General features: G+C 35.1%; 3 protein-coding genes across 12 annotated transcripts; all 3 read left to right on the top strand.

Annotated features, from left to right (window-relative positions):
• The first annotated feature begins 2,138 nt into the window (after positions 1–2,138).
• LOC140882877 (ATP-dependent DNA helicase Q-like 5) lies at positions 2,139–9,258 on the top strand. Of its 4 annotated transcripts, XR_012150296.1 has the most exons (20): positions 2,139–3,276; positions 3,377–3,430; positions 3,670–3,782; positions 3,941–4,153; positions 4,250–4,328; positions 4,472–4,525; positions 4,632–4,706; positions 4,806–4,859; positions 5,263–5,307; positions 5,418–5,512; positions 5,598–5,727; positions 6,060–6,158; positions 6,425–6,480; positions 6,575–6,677; positions 7,593–7,721; positions 7,912–8,123; positions 8,208–8,232; positions 8,323–8,438; positions 8,599–8,890; positions 8,995–9,258. XR_012150296.1 is itself a non-coding variant. In XM_073289107.1 (19 exons), the coding sequence occupies exons 1-19, from the start codon at positions 2,143–2,145 to the stop codon at positions 8,684–8,686; spliced, it is 2,874 nt and encodes a 957-aa protein (XP_073145208.1). In that variant the 5' UTR covers positions 2,139–2,142; the 3' UTR covers positions 8,687–9,258. The 4 variants fall into 4 exon arrangements, 2 of the variants coding, with proteins under 2 accessions (XP_073145208.1, XP_073145209.1); XM_073289107.1 differs by having other exon boundaries at positions 8,599–9,258; XR_012150297.1 differs by lacking the exons at positions 8,208–8,232; positions 8,323–8,438; positions 8,599–8,890; positions 8,995–9,258 and having other exon boundaries at positions 7,559–7,721; positions 7,912–8,048.
• A 1,807-nt stretch (positions 9,259–11,065) lies between these two features.
• Positions 11,066–15,156, top strand: LOC140881977 (uncharacterized). Its single transcript, XM_073287676.1, has 5 exons — positions 11,066–11,520; positions 12,571–12,727; positions 13,472–13,522; positions 14,092–14,184; positions 14,458–15,156. The coding sequence occupies exons 1-5, from the start codon at positions 11,333–11,335 to the stop codon at positions 14,533–14,535; spliced, it is 567 nt and encodes a 188-aa protein (XP_073143777.1). The 5' UTR covers positions 11,066–11,332; the 3' UTR covers positions 14,536–15,156.
• A 1,862-nt stretch (positions 15,157–17,018) lies between these two features.
• Positions 17,019–19,278, top strand: LOC140881730 (uncharacterized). Of its 7 annotated transcripts, none has more exons than XM_073287271.1 (5): positions 17,019–17,224; positions 17,335–17,383; positions 17,558–18,621; positions 18,702–18,783; positions 18,884–19,278. In XM_073287271.1, exons 3-5 carry the CDS (start codon positions 17,834–17,836, stop codon positions 19,091–19,093), a joined length of 1,080 nt encoding a protein of 359 aa, XP_073143372.1. In that variant the 5' UTR covers positions 17,019–17,224; positions 17,335–17,383; positions 17,558–17,833; the 3' UTR covers positions 19,094–19,278. The 7 variants fall into 7 exon arrangements, with proteins under 7 accessions (XP_073143372.1, XP_073143373.1, XP_073143371.1 ...); XM_073287272.1 differs by having other exon boundaries at positions 17,555–18,621; XM_073287270.1 differs by having other exon boundaries at positions 17,335–18,621.
• The last annotated feature ends 270 nt before the right edge of the window (positions 19,279–19,548 follow it).

Raw genomic sequence — 19,548 nt, 5'->3', positions numbered from 1 at the left:
ACGAACCAAACTCGAGCTTTACAATATTCGGCTCGTTAGCTCGTGAACATGCTCGTTAACAAGCTCGTAAGTCATCTCTTAAACGAAAAAATAATAATATTGATATTTAATTTATAAATTTACACTTTACTTATGAAAAATATTGAAAAATCTATAAAAATTAATTTATTAGAATAAAATTACAAATTTTAATAATAATATTATATATATTTCAAATATATAATTTAGTTTTTAATTAATTTATTGAATATTTAAATTTATAGTTTAAATATATTAAGCTCGTTTAGGCTCGATAAAAACGCGAATAAGTTCGTGAGCCATGAATATATTCGTTAAATAAGCTCGGGCTCGACTCGTTTATAAATAAACCGAGCTTGAACATTCAAAAGCTCGACTCGGCTCGACTCGTTTACATCTCTACCAATAGTATTAGTTTGTGTTGTTTTTATTGTATTATGTTTTCTCTTAATTATTGTTTTCAAGTTGCTCAGTTGATGAAACACAATTTAGGTGCTTTACTCCATAAAGAATTCGCAGGCATAATAATTTATTTTATTTTATTTTTTTGTCGATTATAAGGTTTCTAACTTGAATTTGTGCTTAAACAAAAAGTTATATTAATACTGTATTTCCTTTCTTTTTTAAAACGAAAAGTGAATACTTCTGTTAATTCGTTTGCATTTTGCACCAATATTTGACTTATTACTAACTTATTAATAACAAGATCTCAAAATTTAGATAAAATATCGAGTTTGATATCAAACTGTAAAACTCAGTCAAATAAAAACGATAATAATAGCATATTCCGCATAAGAGCTAATAGGTGATTCGATTCTTAGATTTATGTGATTCAGTGGGCATTCTAATGGAATCGAGGTTGATGGGAAGTTGGGAACTATTATAAGCTTTTTAAGGTTATTTTAGATGAATAAAACTTTGATTTTGAACTTGAATATTTCGTTTTTAAATTTTACATTTAGTCAAATAATTATGCATTTGGCTACAGTCAAAATAAAAGTACTTACATTTTTACATTTTTAGTCAAATAATTATGCGATTGGTTATCGTCAGAATAGAAGTACTTACGATATCTTGATATATTTTGAATATGCAATCTTTTATTTAAAACAAATTAATCATGTACCAATTCATTATTAAATGATGATTGAGTACACTATTCTTGGGCCTCCAGCCACCAAAGAACGGCACCTAACCAAAGTTGAAAATTGAAAATTATAAGCTTTTTCTTAATATCACACACACACACACACACATATATATATATATATATATATTATACATATACATATATAAAATTAGATTAAAACCATAAAATTTCGTTATTTTCGTCTTAAAAATACATACATGTTTGAAACATGACAAATGATAAACACTAAACAATATTACATTTAGGGGTGAGCAATATATCGGTCGATTCGGTTAATTCGGAAATTCGGTTTTAGTGTTAGGAAATGTCGGTTAATTCGGTTCGGCTTTCGATTTTCTAAAAAAATTTCGGTTAATTCGGTTAATCGAATTATAAATAATTAAATTTTAAATTTTTTTATTAGGCTTTACATATAATTTATAATATATTTTTAATGTGTTTATATTTAATATTGTACATAATTTTTGTTATTTTAATTTTTTTTAAGCTTAATGTGTTTTATTATGATAAAAATATCATATTTCAATCAATAACTTAATAAAATTTTGTATTTTTTAATTTATTTTGTGAAACAACCGGTTAATTCTGTAACCGACTTAATTAATCGATTTTAATTCGGTTCGATTAAATCGGTTTTAGCATAAATTTGGTTCGATTAGTCTAAAAATACTTCAATTAATTCGGTTCGGTTTTTGAACGAATTAACCGATAATTACATCACATACCATTAACTCGGGATTTTGGTGCGAGATAGATGCAAGTGATCTACAATATCCTAAATAGATCAAGTCAAAACTTTATATTATATGAGTAACTTATTTGAGAATTTATCATCAAAATTTATTGATTATTATTAAAATTGTCAAATTATTTTTTTTTAAAAATGTCAAATAATTTGAACTCTATGTAATAACATTGGCGGGAATTAGATATGTAAGCAACCAGTGGGGAGGCGGCACTCGGCAAATCTTCCGATGGATTCCGATTCAGACTCCGACGGCTCTCACATCTCCTCCTCCCCGCCGCGTGGTCCACCAGCCACCTCGGTTCCACGGCGGTCGCAGGCTCTGATGACCCTTCTGTCTTCCACCAAAGCTAGAGCCAAAATCTCAGCCTCCGCCGGCACCAATTCTCGGTTAACTTTGAAGCCCAAAATCTCTAGGATAAACCCCAATCCAAAACCGAATTCGGATTTGAATGCGTCTAAATCCGAGCCGGTCGAAGCCCAACCCCAGATCTTACGTGATTTGTTTTCCAATTTACCTTTACAGATCAATGAACCAGACAACCTTCAAAATTACAAGAATGCCTCGGAGTTCATCCTTCCTGGAGGCCACTGCACATCCAGATTTACTTCATTAGTGAGCTCAAGGGGTAAAGATCTTAACTTTGAGGATGATGTTTCGGTTCAGACAAAAGGTGAAGGTTGCTCCGAGAGAAGTGCAGATTTCAAAGAATTTAAAATCGAAGCTGTTGATAAAGGGATGGCAAAGAGAAAAGGAAGGGCGGGCCTTAATTTGATAGGAGGTAATGTTCCCGATACACCAACCGTGAAAAGGCCTAAATGTGTAAGTGAAGGTAATTTTGTGAAGCTTAATATTAACGGCTACGGGAGGAAAAAGTTCAGATATTTGAATAAAAGGAACAGCTTCAGTAAATCAGGTAGGCGATGGAAATTTAATAAAAAAAGTAAAGGAAGCAGAAGAGTTGGAGGAGAAGACAGTGGGGCTCTTGATGAAGAAGGTTTGGTTGTGGATATCAAAGAGGGGGAAATTGGACTGTGTTTTGATGATAATGAACTGATCGGAGAGGCCGTGATGAAGGTGAGAAACGAGGCATCCGAAAAGAATTTGTTGAATTTGTTGAAGTTGACGCATGGTTATGATTCATTTAGGAATGGTCAATTTGATGCTATAAAGATGGTGCTTAATGGGAACTCCACAATGCTGGTCTTGCCGACTGGAGCTGGCAAGTCCCTTTGTTACCAACTGCCTGCTATGGTTTTTCCAGGAGTCACACTTGTTGTGAGTCCTTTGGTTGCTCTGATGATTGATCAGCTCAAACAGCTACCTCCCTCGATTCCGGGCGGTCTCTTATGTAGCACTCAGGTTATTGCTCTCTCGGTTTCCTTTTGTGTACTTTGTTTTTTATAGTTTGTCCATCTGTGCTTAGAATTTGTTTACTATGAGTTTCTTGCTTCTTTCTTAGACGGCAGAACAGGCATCAGAAACACTCAGGTCACTGCAAGAAGGAGGAATAAAGGTTCATTTGTGTCGAATTCTTCCATACACTCTCTGTTTCCGCTACTACTTATTAAAACACACATCAAGCTATTTAAAAGTTTCCTGCTTATGCATTCAATTTTTAATCAATTTGTGTTATTAAGTTCTTTTTAACCATGAACTGCCATTGATCTTTTCACTGGCTTATGTTTTTCCCTTGTAAACTTTATTTTTCACCAAAATTGATGGAATTTTAACTTGTTAAAGTTAATGATTCAGGTCCTTTTTGTCTCACCAGAAAGATTTTTGAATGAAGAATTCATATCAATATTTTCCAAGACTTCAATGTTATCTCTTGTGGTCATTGATGAGGCCCACTGTGTTTCTGAATGGTGAGTGCTTGGAGGTTTTTGTTTAGCACTTTACTTATCATCATCATGCTAATAAATGCTACGTGTTGATTTTCTTTGCTTGGTTGTTGTCTTGCTAAACTTAAACATCTCTTAAGCCTTCTTTCACAAAGTTAACTCAGCTTCATTTTCTGGGACAGGTCACACAATTTTCGACCTTCATATATGAGGCTCAGAGGCTCTTTGCTGCATGGTAGGCTTAATGCTGGATGCATTCTTGCTATGACTGCAACTGCAACAACCAGAACTTTGCATGATGTAATGCACGCCTTAGAGATTCCTGCAACAAATCTTATTAAGTCGGACAACTTGAGGGAAAATCTGCATCTGTCGATTTCAATGAGTGGAAACAGGTGAATCCCAAACAGTCTTCTTTCGCTGCCAGGTTGCCTTCGTAAGACTCTTGTTAGTGCTGGATCTCAATAGCTTCTTGTTAAAAACATTTTCAGAATGAAAGATTTGATGGCACTGATAAAGTCTTCTCCATTTTCGGATATCAAAAGCATCATTATATATTGTAAATTCCAGGTATACTTTCCCAACCATATGCATTGTTTGCCTAGAATTCAATCATTTGATTCTCTTGTGGTGCATAGTGAACTTAGTTGGATTTATTTTCCTTTTATCATATTGAATTTTATGCAACTTTTGCCTCTCAATTTGATCTGCAGTCTGAAACCGACATGATAAGCAGATACCTCTGTGATAACAATATCTCGGCGAAGGTTAGACTTGCTAACTTCATTCAGTTGAAAGATACAGAGTTTGATTTAAGGGGTGGTTCCTTAAATGGATGTTGACTATACGAAATAAATTTTGAATATTTCCCAGAGTTACCACAGTGGTATTCCTGCGAAAGATAGGAGTCGCGTACAGGAGTTATTTTGTTCTAACAAGATAAGAGTGGTAAGGAAATATTTCTCATCTTTTCTCGCGGGGTGATTCTTTTTGGATGCTTGCCTTATAATATCTTCTTGTTCACTGATTTGTATTCTTTCTGGGAAGGTTGTTGCAACAGTGGCTTTTGGCATGGGGCTTAATAAAAGAGATGTTGGAGCTGTAAGCAGATCTTTCATTACCCTTTGTTTGAGTCTTGAAATTGGTTTTACATTAATACTTGCGAACTTCTTGTTTTATCATCATGCTTTGCTTTTTGAATGAAAGGAATCGAAATAAAGGAATGTAAATCCAAGATTTAACTGATCACAAAACTGCCCCATATTTAACTCTAAAGCCCCAGAAGTGGGCTAAAAGACATCAAGAAAGAAATTTCAGGGATATTTAACGAATAAATTAAGTACATCTCATGCTGTTTTTTCAAAGTTTTTGTGTGTTAGAAGATTTCTGAAACTCACTACTGCTACAACATTTACTGCTGTGTTTTCTAGTGCATGATAAGCATTTCCACTATGTCAGTGTATATGGAAATTATTGATGAAGTTTCTGAATCATGCTGTTTCAGGTAATTCATTATTGTTTACCAGAAAGCTTGGAAGAGTATGTTCAGGTCAAATTTGGCTTCATTTGTCATTTCAGCTAGTTCTTGCTTTTTTTTTTTTTTTTGAATATATCATGATCCAAGCATCTGAAAATAAATTTGTCATGCAATGAATTCAGGAAATTGGCCGTGCAGGACGAGATGGCAGATCATCTTATTGTCATCTTTTCTTGGATCATACCTCATACTATAAGCTTCGGAGTTTGATGTACAGGTATAATAAACACCATTTTGCAGTACAACCCTCTGTTTGGGTGAATAGAGAATCCTGAATTTTCAATCCACAATCTGATTCACAGTGATGGAGTTGATGAATATGCTATCAACAAGTTACTGTGTCACATTTTTATGACTGGAAGACTCTCAGACAACGAAATTTGTTCCCTAGTCAAGGAATCCGCAGCTCGCAAATTTGACATGAAAGAAGAGGTTCTTCATTTTACTGTTTTTGCTAAAGTTTTTCCATGCTGTTCATACCTCGCAGTTTTGTTCTGGTTATGTTTTCATGAATAAACTCAATGACCAACCTTGAGGCCTCACTCACTTACTCATGTTAATATAAATTTGTTTAGATGCTATATCCAATAGTTCGAGATGGTGTCACAGTATGTAACTATGCATTGTGGAAATATTGTGCTTTGTTCCCACAAACAAATTTACTTGAAAATTGAAATACAAAAAAAGTTTGGTAGTATTGAATTCCTTACTTTTTGTTGATGACCTTGTAATCCTTGTATACTTATTTTGTTCTTGGTTTATAGGTAATTCTGACGATATTAACACAGTTAGAGTTGGGTGAAGTGCAATACATGCATTTGCTTCCACAAATAACAGTGTCTTGCACTTTAAACTTTCATCAGGTGGGTAGCATATGTAATTGTCAGAACTTTGCAAGTGCTTATGAATTTAGTCATCCCATATCGACAGTTCCGTTTAGAAACCATTTTCACGAACTTGGGGAAAAAGTGCAACTCTACCATAGTCTATAAGCTACACTGCATTTTGGAATTTGATCTACCATATAACTGTTTCTAATTGATTGTAATTAATACAACCTCAATGTTGATCAACTTTCGTGAATTAATATTCTTTCTGCATGGAAATTTTGATTATTTGCCTGCTTCAGACATCGCCAGCACTGCTTGCAGGTGGAAATCCTGTGGTCGGGGCGATTATAAAGAAGTGAGCATTTCGTTTTTCTAGTTCTTATTGACATAACTCAAGTAATCTCTGATTGAACAACATTTCCTTTTCTGAATATGACTTGAATAAACAGGTCTGAGGTGAAGGATGGACAATATCTGTTTGATATACCGTCCATTGCAAATAGCCTTAGAATGGAACCTTTTGACTTGTCAAACCATTTGCAGAGTCTAAAGGTTAGCTTGGTTTAATTTGCTCCAAGTTTTTTTTTTTCAATCTTGGGCTGCAGTGTCTGGTTTAAAGAACATCTAGTGACTCTATCCTCTGCATGTCTTCTATAAGCTGAAATATTCATATATTACAGTATCAATCTCTCTCATTCTGGCGCCCAATTTTCATTTTGTCATAGCTAAAAGATTCAAGTTCCTTCTTTTCTTAAAACTATTATACACACATGATTTATGCTCTAGAATTATTGTGCCTATGAACATTGATATTTAAATTAAAGTTTAGTGGAATAAGGGATGTTTAAGAGATTAAATAATACGGATTAACACTAAAAACTGAATTTCGGCCAAATCGATACATACATGTCTGTGTGTATATGTATGTATGGTGTGTGTATAATATTCTGGTCTAGACCCCCCGTTCCCTAAGCCCACATTGGTCCAAACTGATCTGAGTCAAGTTTGGTCGGATCTATTATGGAGGAAGCTCCGTGAGCACGTGGTTGTTCCATTGACAAGACTTGAACTGAAAGCTTGCTTAAGAATAATTGAAATTCTTATCCTTCGAACCAACAGATGTGATCGACATATTAATTAAATGATGTGGTATGGAGACGGGTAATTTTGGAAACCAAAAAGCCACACTAAATACAAGAAAAACAGTTGCTTCATGGGACTCTCTTTACCACATGATATAGATAGATAACTTATAGGGTCATCGCACGTGGGACTTAAAAGAGAAACTATAAGAGGTAAGGAGCAATTTTGCCTGAAAAGTAAATTTTCTTGATCATATAAAATGAAAGATAACTAGAGTAAGGGACTTATTGTTTCGGACCAATGGTAGTATATTTGCAGTCCTAACACAACATAACCATTATCTATTTCAGTGTATTGATAAACTAGAGCATTTTCTTGCATCAGTTGAAGGGGGAAATTACATATGAATTGAAAGATCAGGCCTTCTGTTATCGAGTTATTGAGGTCCCGAACGATATATGTTCTTTGGCAGCAGACCTTTCGAACTGGCTACGTGAGATTGAGACCTGTAAGGTGATTGTTGTTAGTCATCTTATTGGCCGCCTTTCATCCTTCATTCTGCTCTTTCCTTTTGTTTTTGTTCCTTTTCTGTTTCATCCTTCAAGGGTATCTGGTGCAAGTGGAAGATTCAGTACTGAGCATATGCTTCTTGTACTTTACCAGTTGCATTTCTTTAGTAACATGTGTTCTGCCTTTTATTTAGATCCGGAAAATTGACGCAGCGTATAATGCTGCAGTCTTTGCTACAAAATTTTGTGACAAGGCCCAAGGTTGCTACAAGAACCAACACACAGCATGTCTGCAGAGAAAAATTCTGAAGTACTTCACTCGGGATGCTGATGCTCACGATGATGCTGATGCTGATGCTGATGCTGATGCTGATGTTGTTCTCACAAACCAGATGGATCAAAGCAGGTTCAAACTATTGTTGCCAAGTTTTTGCAATTCTTAGCAACTACTGTATCATTGGACTAACATCAACTTTATTTCCATCTGCAGTCCATTTTTACGAGCTGACGTGAAGGTATAAATTTCTGAAATTCTAATTCTTTTTTCCGGTGGAGTGGGACATTATTAGGCAAAGTTGTAACCTTGGTCCCTTTATTGGTGTCAGGTTTTTCTCCGGAGTAATTCACATGCGAAATTTACTCCCCGGGCAATTGCAAGAATATTCCATGGACTTTCCAGCCCTGCCTTTCCCTCAGCTACTTGGTCAAGAACTCATTTCTGGTATATCTACAAAAAAGGGCAATAGTCTATATATCCATAGACTGCAGGGTGTAGTAGGACAGTCAACTCATTAAACTGAATATATCTGATATTTTAGTTGTAATCCGCTCTCGTTTTTTCGAAACTCAAACTGAATGGCCGTTGCTATACTAAATTTCAGGGGAAGGTATGCACAAATGGACTTTAAAGTGGTGATGGATGCAGCAAAGGCAGAGCTCATGAATTTTGTTGGGAAGGACATGATATAACTTCTACGTCCCCTCGGGTGGATGGTGTACTATTACGCAAAAACAGCTCATGTGGATCAAACTATGCAGAGGAGCACATAGTCATAGACTGACTCATAGCTAAAGAAATCCTTCCTAGTTCTTTATCTCCGTGCATGCTCATCATCTTTTTTTCTCAGTGGCCAACTGAACAGGATAACAATAGAAATGTTGGTTCTCCAGGACGTAAGTTTCGTGTTCGACTTACACAAATAATCTTGTTTATGAGATCAATCAAGAAAATGTTCGTTTAATCTAAAATATTCTCTGTTTCTGTTTGTCCTTCGCAGCTAGCTCACCATGGGCCATCAGAAGGTATAAGTTCTACACGCTCTCCGACATGCCGTGGCTCGAAAGATGTAGGAACACCAACAATTTCCAAGCGAAACATTGCTTGCATTGTCCTGCTCGTGTCGTAGTTCTTCATTTTGCAAGCACATAACATAACTTTATATCATTTGCAATGGAGGAGAGAACTAGAATGTAGAAGGTTTTGGATCAAATCATATATAATATTCATGTTATATGTATTATTTGTAAATATATTCCCCATAGTGCTGAGTTTTCCTTTTTATTGCAATACGTGAATAATGTGTAATATTCATTTTGGTACACGAATTTTTGAAAAAATATTAAATTGGTACATGAATTAATGTAAATGATTTAATTGGTACATGATCAAATTAAAAAGTCATTATTATCCATAACCTAAATTTTTGTTATGTCTAATTATTATTATTATTATCAAAATTTGATTATGTACATAATTTTATTTTCAAGTGTATTTTATTGATTAATTTAAAAAAATTTATATTTATTTAAAATTATATCATGATAAATATCATCAACTCAAATTATATAACAACAAATATTATAATATATTAATGAAAATATAATAAAATAAATATATATCACTGGAGCCAAATATTCAACATTAAAGTTTAAGATCATGAAAAAATAAATCTCATAGAAAAAAAACATCACTCATTGTCTCGATTTGCATGACTCTGATTACCTAAAATTTCTCCATTTGATCGAATAATTTGTAAGTATAATTCTTTTAATTGTGCTTGAATTTAAATATAAATAAACAAATATTTATTTATTGTATTTTTATCGATATATTAAATATATTTCAGTCGTATATATGATTTATTTATTGAGTATAATTTATTAATCTATAATTTCTATATCAATTTTTCCTTAAAAAAAGATAATTATTTGATATAGATAGAAAAAAAATACCATTTTATTACATACTTATTAATATTTTCAAAATATATTATATTTGAATAAATAATTTGTTAATAGTAAAATGTAATTTTTTGTAAATTACTCTGAAAAATAAAATGTGATTTTAGTTGAATGTACTAAAAAACAAATTGGACTTCAATGAATTTTACTCGTGAATAATTTCAACCAGTATTTTAACGTAGTGTGGCTCATGGAACTTGACGACGATGGAAGATGAGAAGATAAATTGAAAGACAAGAATAATATAACAATTTTTTTTTATCTTAATTATTGGGGTATCATAGACTTTCCCCTCAGATAGAAAGAAAAGTACAAATAATAACGAACTTATGTCTATTGTAAGACAATAGATAATCTATACTCATATTTATAATAAAAAGTAAAATTTTTAGCATGAAAAATACCTAAAGTGATTTGTCTTTCTCCTTAAAATTCGAAGATACATATATTTAGTAATTTTAAAAATTTGAGAGGAGATATAAATTTGCTAAAATACATGTTTATGGTATTTTGTATCAAATGAAAATGGATTAAATTTGTAATTCGGAAGGAATGCTTTTTGGTATTCTAAATTAAATGTTACAAATGACATATAAGGTAGTAATCTAAAACCTTCGATCTCATCTCAAATAATAAAAACATTTGGGACTAAATCAGCACATTAAATTGTTTAGAATTGAACCGGCAATGACCCCACAAATGAGACTAAACTGTGAATTTTCTTTCATATCATTGTTAGATGATGAATAATTTGAGACTGTAGGGGTGTAAATTAAGTGAATCTAGCCAAATTTGAAACAATTAACATTCGAATTTGAATGATAAGTATATTTAAGGTCGAATTCGATTAAGCTCGAGTTTTAAAATATTATAAAAATAGAAATCGACTTGGAACTAGACTCGAATTATTCAAACATACTCGAATTTCAATTTGAAGCTCGAATTATAAATATGAATTGAGTAAATGCGTTTTATAATCAACCATTCCTATCTATTTTGCGATAGTTTTTGCTTGAATTGGATTCGAAAAATTTCAAACATGTTGAGTTTAGAAATTATTTATCACGTGCTAGTAGCTTCGCACATTTGTAACCAAAAATCCGAACATCACTCGTCAAAACACACGACTCTTTGGTGGTTAAGACTACCTCTTCCCCCCAAGATTGATTCAGCCCCCGTTTCGTCTCTTTCTCCATTCTCTTAAGCTGAAACGTCAAAAATAGGTGTCAAGAGCACAATTATTTGCCTGAATCTATACGGAGTTGAAGATTGAGGAAGAAAAGGACGTGAATAATTGTTGCCCAGATCAGTTTCTTGGTATAAAAGTCGATTTTGAGGATCGGAGGGGGACGAAAGGACAGATAAAAAAAATTGATGGGAATGGATGAAATAGTGGGATCGAACGTGGGGTTGATCCAAGATTCGATGCAGAAGTCAACTGTAGCAGCAGCTGGAGCGACAACCTCGTATGATTCTTCGTCCTCGTTTTTTACGAATGCCCCGTTGATGTCTGCCCTCCTGGCGTTTGCTATCGCCCAGTCCATCAAGCTCGTGACTTCCTGGTAAAATCTCGTCTGTTATGTGTGTTTCTTTGCTATTCTTTGATGGATTTATGTGAAATTTAATTTTTTTCCAGAGATGTTGGAGTTATGATGTTGGGTTGGTGTTCGTTTCCTTCGGTTCTGATTGTTTTAAATTTTTAATTGGTTTGGGTGTAATCAAGGATCAGATCTTATGTGTGTTGGTATATTTTCTTTATATGTGTGAATTTTCTAAACTTGTATTCTTAGAAGATTTCTTTTTAAAATTCTTTTTACATTATTGGGGGTTTTGCAGCTTCCTGCTTTAGCTTGGATTCAAATGTCCAGCTGAAAAAAAACATATATACGGTCGTGGTAGGGGAATTTTAAAAGAAGGGTCTTGAGCTATCTGGCAGATTTGTATTTCTTTCAACATATTATACCAATTACGATATTGAATCAACTAGTTGGAAACAAGGAACATGCAAGGCTCAAATTACTCATCAAGAACTGTTGAAGAATGTGGCTCATGATGATGAATAAGTTCATCAAAACTTGTTCGATTTCGTTCAGACGTCAGATATAAGCATGAATAACTTGCATATGGAATAAATGACATTATATCAAATTGCTATTGGCAATGTTACTCCTCCATTCTTACCTTTTAAAAAACAAAAGAAACATAGATGGCGTCTGATAATGTTTCTACCTTGAAATTTATGTTTTGCATTGGGGCAGAACAATAAAAGTTACGAACTCAACTGCGATGGTTAAGATGATGAAAATGAATGCATATGTTCTTCTTGTTTTCAAGACCAGAAAATTGAGAGGGGGCTTCAAATGTTTGATCTACTTTCGATTTCCTTGGCACCATTCAACTCCCTCAACCCATACCTTTCCATACTAAATTGAACTAAAGTGAAATAAAACTTTAAATGACCAACAAAATAGTCCATTGGTAGATCTGCTGGTTTTTCAGGCAAATCTTGTTTTTGAACCACATTAGGTGTGAATGTTGTACTTTCTGGTCACATGTTTGTGTGAGTGCATGTGTTTTCTTCTGAAAGTATTAAGACAGTTGTATTTCTGTAGGTACAAGGAAAACCATTGGGACCTTAAGCAACTTGTTGGATCAGGTGGCATGCCATCATCTCATTCAGCAACAGTAGTCGCTCTTGCAGTGGCTGTTGGTTTGCATGACGGTTTTGGAGGATCACTGTTTGCTACTGCATTTATATTGGCTTGCGTGGTATGGTCTCTACTGATTTTTTTTCTTCTGTAGCCTTGTGTTGCTTCATTTCCTGTAAGAAAATGCATTTTATCTTAGCAATCGACAACATTCAAATTCAATTGGCCTAGTTCTTCTTGATGATGGAATCCTTGAGAGTCAAATTGGAATCTTAACGTGTCTTTATGCATTGTTGGGAATCAACAACGGTGTGACACTTCTAAGTGCTTCAGTTTTTCAATAGCTGAGGTTGTGTTTCCAAAATAAGTGAAAAATGTCGAGGGTTTTGTTTAAAGGTTAGGTTTATCCTTTTATTTCTGATCGGCGATTCTTATTTGAACAGAAAAGGGTGAGAGGTTAAAACAGGCACTTTTTGAATATCAAAATTCCGTTGAAAGATAGAGATTACATGAATGTTAATGAAATAGTGTAAAATTGTGATAACAGATCATTCCCATATAGTTCTCCAAATCCGCATTTCATCCGCCTCATAGATTTAAAACGCATGAGTATTTTTTGCAACATAACGTTGGAAAGAGAGTTGGATAATGATCCTTTCCCTGCCTGAGGATGTCAGAATGTCATATGCATGTTTCCTTCTTTGAAGGGCCGCATTGGAGAATGCCTAAATTTCCAGCATACTTTGCTTGAGTGTCATAATTTTCATCTGCAGCTTGGTTAACTGTCTGTTGTCGGAAATGGCCTATTGCTCTTAGCTATGAATGTTGCCACAGTAGATTTGTCTTACCAGAGTAATCTTGACAGGTGATGTATGATGCAACTGGTGTAAGATTACATGCTGGACGCCAGGCAGAGGTATGTTTGGATTTTGTTTGTCCATAACATACCTACAGATATCTGTGCAAAGATCCTTTCATCTCCACTTATTTTCGCTTGTAAAGTTAAGAAAGTTAAACATACACCCCATATAAATTATATGTACCAGTGTCTTTTCACACGCCATGCGTGCATACATATATTTAAAAAAAATTATTTTAAATAATTTGTTTAAAAAAATTGAGATATTGTATTAAAATTTAAAACCTAAAAACGTTTTTTTTATAATAATTCTTTATGTTACGAGTGATATAATTATTCAATTTAGAAATTCAAAAGTATAGATAAGGTAAAACAATATTTTATTACGATATGATAAATATAGGTAAGATGCTAATTTACTAAAATAGCTTTAATGATATTTTTTATTAAAGAAAAATATAAATATTTGTAATTTGAGAAAAGAATATTTTTGGTTCATTAAAAACATATCATGGCACTGAAATTAGTTACAATACGTGTCTCAAACTTAATAATATAGTAAGTATAAATATGAGTTTCTAATGCTATGTTTATTCGTGACATGCTTCTCAAATTGCCAATGTCAGGTTCTAAATCAAATAGTATGCGAACTTCCAGCTGAACATCCTCTTGCTGAGAGCCGACCTCTGCGTGAACTTCTTGGCCACACTCCTTCTCAGGTACCGTAAAGGATCGCATGATTATTTGCATAATTGTGCAGTCACTCTACCAAAGTTATACCCAATATGTAAGTGTAAAAAAGTTTCTTAACCTGGCAATATTTTGAGTGCCACGAATCGTCTCTTCCACGTTTCGATGGGGTTGAGGCCAAAGATGGTTTCATGATTTAACTTAATTAAGACAACTGATTGTCTTTTTCCTGTATGATCTAAAGTATCTTGGTTCTTACAAACTCTGGGATGATTCTGTTCTGAACTATGTTCGTATGACAGGTCATTGCTGGAGCATTGTTGGGACTTTTTACTGCGACAGTGATTCATTTGATCGGCGGCTCTAGCAGCCAAGCTTGACACTGTCACTGATCATCAACGTGTGGCAGCATTGTGGTTTGATACATCTTACAGTTGATATAACCACAGATCAGGTCCCAGAATATCCCCTTAACTTGGAACTCTTCAAGATGGGCTAACTTATTTCACTTCAGCTTGTAGTTGTGTGATATGTCTTCTTTCAACACGAACAAGGACAATAATTAGCTTCAAGGTACTTTCTTTTGCTTATGTTTGATTGATGAATTGTAGATATCAGAACGGATTCAAATTGTAGTGGAAAACCACATGGCTTGCTCAAACAGTGCTCTATCACTATGCAATACCATATTTGGGATCATTCAAGATGAAACTTGAGACTTCTTCTTTAAATTCTTTACGCTTTCGTGTATCGCTTCAATGGCTATAGTATGGGTAAAAAGATGGTGGCAATGCTGTGCCTCGTCCTGGAGCTCCACTCCCATGTCTTCGAACCCGTTGGATCATGCGGGTTCCCCATTTTTCACTCGTTTTATTGATCTAGTGGCTAAAATTTTGCCACAGTGCATGGGGTAAATTTCACCCCATATGCCACTGTGAAAACCTGAAAATGGGAACTTTTAGGCTGGAAATTCTTGCAAAATCCGACAATAGAGGAGTAAAATCGATGTTAATTTATGAAAAAAAATTAAAGATATAGGCTCAAATTTTAGTTTATGTAAATTGAATGATTTATTATACACTTCAAGTTGTCTATTATATACTCGTACAAGGCCTAACATTTGAAGATTAATTTACTATTCTAATTACAGTTCCACACTGTTACAGTTTCGGTTTTTAGTTTTAGGAACCGAAACCTAACCATATCTCCTCGGTTCCGAATTTTGATTTTATAGCCAAAATGAAAAACAATTTGATTTCAATTTTCAAGTTATGATTTCGATTTTGACCCCGGTTCCAAGAGAACTGTGAAGGCGCACACTAGTAGGAGATATTTTATGTTACACCGAGACACTTCGTTGTATTTGCACTAAAACATTTCGCTAAAAAAATCTAAGTACAAAAATTGCATCAAGAAAAAACTCTTAGTTACCATAGAATCAGCACACTGATGACCCAAAATTTGATGAAAAGTTGCAATCTTTTACTGCTGGCAATGCCAAGAATCAATTTTTTAAAAAATATATATACACATATATTTCCCCATTTCATTGACGAAAGACAATATAGTAAGGAGTAGGAGCAATCCCTTTCGCAAGTACTATTTTTGTGGGACATTGTTTCTTGATGGGATAGATGCATAACATGGCCATACATTGATAATCACGCCACATACTTGGTGCTCCTATTTTACCATTTTTAGACCCATTAAAATAATCCATTGGCTTAATTATTTAATTCCTTTGTCCTCTAATTAAATACAATTAAGTGTGGCCTTTCGTGCACATATACAAACATGGCATTAATGACATCTTTGGATTCATAAGGCAATGCACATGGCCTTCTTTCACTAATTTACACAAATGGCAATGTCAAACTTGGTTTGGGGGAGCAATTATGCACATGGCCTTCTAATAATAGACCTTTTTAAATTATTTTCTCGTAAGTATTTGTTAAATGATTGTATTAGCGACTCGGACATACGTCGTATTTCATATGTGTGCGATGGATTGCAATGGAATCGACTCTCTTAAGGCCCGTGATCTACTAGAACTTTAGTGTTGCCACTTCATATGGTATAAGCCGTTGAGAATGTGGTGGTGTTCGTTTCAATTTCGCTAGAAAACTACGAAATTATTAATAATCTAATTAATTTTCTCCATATGTTAGGATTGTATGCAATTTTTTAAAATAAGTGATTATGAATTATTTCTTAACAAATTTCTTTTTCATATGTTAGATAGTGTTTGCAACCTCTAAAAATAAACTTTTGACGATTTCTTAACAAATTTAACCTCGTTTTGACTCATTAAATCGATTCGAAATCACATAAAGGGAAATGCCAATGCGGTTAATCAGTAAGAAAAATGACATATATACATCATGATGGTTAAACCTACTACCAACGTTATCTTTAAAATTAGAAATTTATCTCAACGAATAGATCTTTCCATTAGTAGATGATTTTGTTATTCAAAGCTAATATGTAACTTTGTTTAACATTCATTGTATATATATCATTGCTCACAATAACATAACGACGAAACCATACCGAAAAAAGCTGGACAAGAATTGGTGGTTGGTGTAATTATATTGTTCGTTGTCATCCGTTCGTCTGTATGTCGTAACTCCGTCGTTAAACAGCGATGGAATCTCCAAATCCCATTGTTAAAAAATTGTTGTGAATTTGAAACAAAACCCAATTTATAATAAGGTCACTGTCTGCATAAAACAATATGAAAAAAATTATAAATTTTAGTAGCAAATTATTATTCTAAAAATAATACGTGCACCTGGTCAAATAGAACTTCTTCCAAATGATACCGCTCTATCTATATATAGCAGACACCGCATTATCTTCCCCATCCTCTCCATGTGAAATATCTGAGGAAAAATTATCACAGCTTTCGCTCTCGAAATTAAATGGCCCCCCAAACTGATCCTGACACATTAAATTATCAAATTCTGAAGCGCATCCACATGCCACCATTCCATTGGATTCTTGTGCATAATATCCAGCTCCAGCTCTTCCAATCCCTGACATTTCCATGCATTTTTTAACTTGTATTTTGTAAGATTAATAATATTGTAAAGTTTTTTTTGTACACTGATTCCGTTTGATTAAATTACTCTGAAACATCTGGGGAGATGGCAGACTGTGACACTTGAAATGTTTAGCAGCTATACTGGAACTCTTCAAAAGATTCCTCTGTGAGTAAAAGATGTCAAGGTAAGTTTGAACCCACCCCCCAGTGTAGTTTTCTGCTTTTGGGCGCAAAAGGGCTGCTGTGTTTGTGATTTTTGGAGTATTTTATTGTCAAGAATCGGACTTTTTTTTTTGGGTACCATGCATGTGTTGGTGTTGGCGAATTAATTAATGGGTTTCTTGTTTTTGTGGCAGTAGTCGGTGGATCTGAACTCCATTCCCAAACTCTGCCATCCTCGAAAGTTTCTTGGTTTCTAAGTTTTTATTCTCTGCAGTAGCATTTGCTTTGCTTTGCTTTCCTTTTTTCTTCAGTGAATCCGATGGGAATGTGAAGTGAATGAGAGCCCCACAGAATGTACAGTGTTTGTTGTTTCCTCTTTAATTCTTTCTACTTCATTGGTTTTGTTATTTTCTGGGTGCATTTTGAAGCGTGGAGGTTCTTTTGAGTCAGATTGATTTCGAGTACCGTGGAAAATGAGAGGTGTGGAGGATAAGGGATGCTTGAACAATGGCAGCACTACACAGGAGATATCCGGTGGGAGTTGCATTAGTTTCGACTTCCACAAGAGAAATGGCGTGAACCGGGCCGGCGCCTCGCATCACCATCGGACGGCTTTGGGAAAGCCGACGCCATCGAAGTGGGACGATGCTCAGAAGTGGCTGGTGAATCTGTCTAGAGGGGAGAAGAATCAGGCCAAGGCCTCGCCGCGTAATTCGAATGCGGATGACCGGAGATTGATCGTGCCCGTGCCGAAGAAGGACTACTCCAGCGACGAAGAGGAGGCCGAAAACGGCTGCCCTGGCTCGGAGAGCATGAACCGAGACGAGGCCGAAACCAAGACCGTGGACTGCGATGAGTCGGTGTGGCGAATCAGCAAGCCTGTTGACAGTTCTAAATCAGTTGTGAGATCTGTTTGTGTCAGAGATATGGGCACAGAAATGACACCAATTGCTAGCCAAGAGCCATCGAGAGCGGGCACCCCGATTCGGGCGAATACCCCTGCTCCAAGGAGTCCTATAGCATCGGAGCCAGCTGCTTATCCGAGGTGTCAAAACGGGGTAATGATGGCCCCCGAAAGTGAGGCGAAAAACGAGCCGAAAAGGGCCAATGGATCAGCAAGAAAAGCTAATGGAGAAGAACAAGAACCCGATAGCATCACTGAGAACATGAGCAAGACTACTGATCAATCAAGAAACCTGAATGCTCTGGAAATTCGAGCAACTGCTTGGGACGAGGCCGAACGCGCAAAATACATGGCAAGGTGATTGATTTCATGGATTCTGTTCCCAGTTTTAATCGTGTGGCATCATTTTCACCAAATTCATCTATCGATCGTTTTAGGTACAAGCGCGAAGAGGTCAAGATTCAAGCTTGGGAGAATCATCAGAAAAGGATAGCTGAGATGGAAATGAGAAAGACAGAGGTACTAATACTGAATACTCCTATATATACAACATCATATATATTGCAATAACATATTCCATGATCGAAGAGTTGAAAGATTTTGAAAATTTCGCGTGTAGTCGAAGGCCGAAAGATTGAAATCTCGAGCCCAAGAGAAGTACACGAACAAGCTTGCAGCAACCAGGAGGATAGCGGAGGAGCAACGAGCAAACGCGGAGGCGAAAATGAACGAGATGGCTGTGAAGACATCGGAAAGAGCAGATTATATACGAAGGACCGGCCATCTTCCCTCCACTTTCTCCTTCAAGTTGCCTTCTTGCTGCTGGTAGCTGCCTAGTGGCACCATAGAGGATGCTCGGGGGTGGGTCGAAAAATTTTATATTTCGTGAATAATTTTCTCAAAATCTGAGTTTGATCACCTTCTCAAAAATATTAAATCAACCTCTGATGTTGAAAATTTTTATGTTTGGCCAACATGTACTTAGTTTTCAATTATCAAGTGTATTTACTTGTTGAGTTTGTCCTAACTTTGTGCATACTGTTGCTAATGAATAAAGTGTCCCAAATAATATAGGAGGGAGTGTAAATGACTATCAAATTTTGACAGAATGTCGATTCAAAGTCGTGGTTAGAATTAGAATCAATTAAATTGTTCGACACGTATGATTATGGAATGTAATGATGCATAATGACGCTCTCATGCGATGGTGACGTAGCCGTCAATTTTCAGTGGGGGTTGTCAATTTTGCTCTCCAAACTTATGGTTTGTGCGGACTCGAACCTT

Source organism: Henckelia pumila, chromosome 2 (genome assembly GCF_033568475.1).
Source record: "Henckelia pumila isolate YLH828 chromosome 2, ASM3356847v2, whole genome shotgun sequence".
NCBI classification, from domain to species: domain Eukaryota; kingdom Viridiplantae; phylum Streptophyta; class Magnoliopsida; order Lamiales; family Gesneriaceae; genus Henckelia; species Henckelia pumila.
This window is presented reverse-complemented; position numbering and strand designations above follow the sequence as displayed.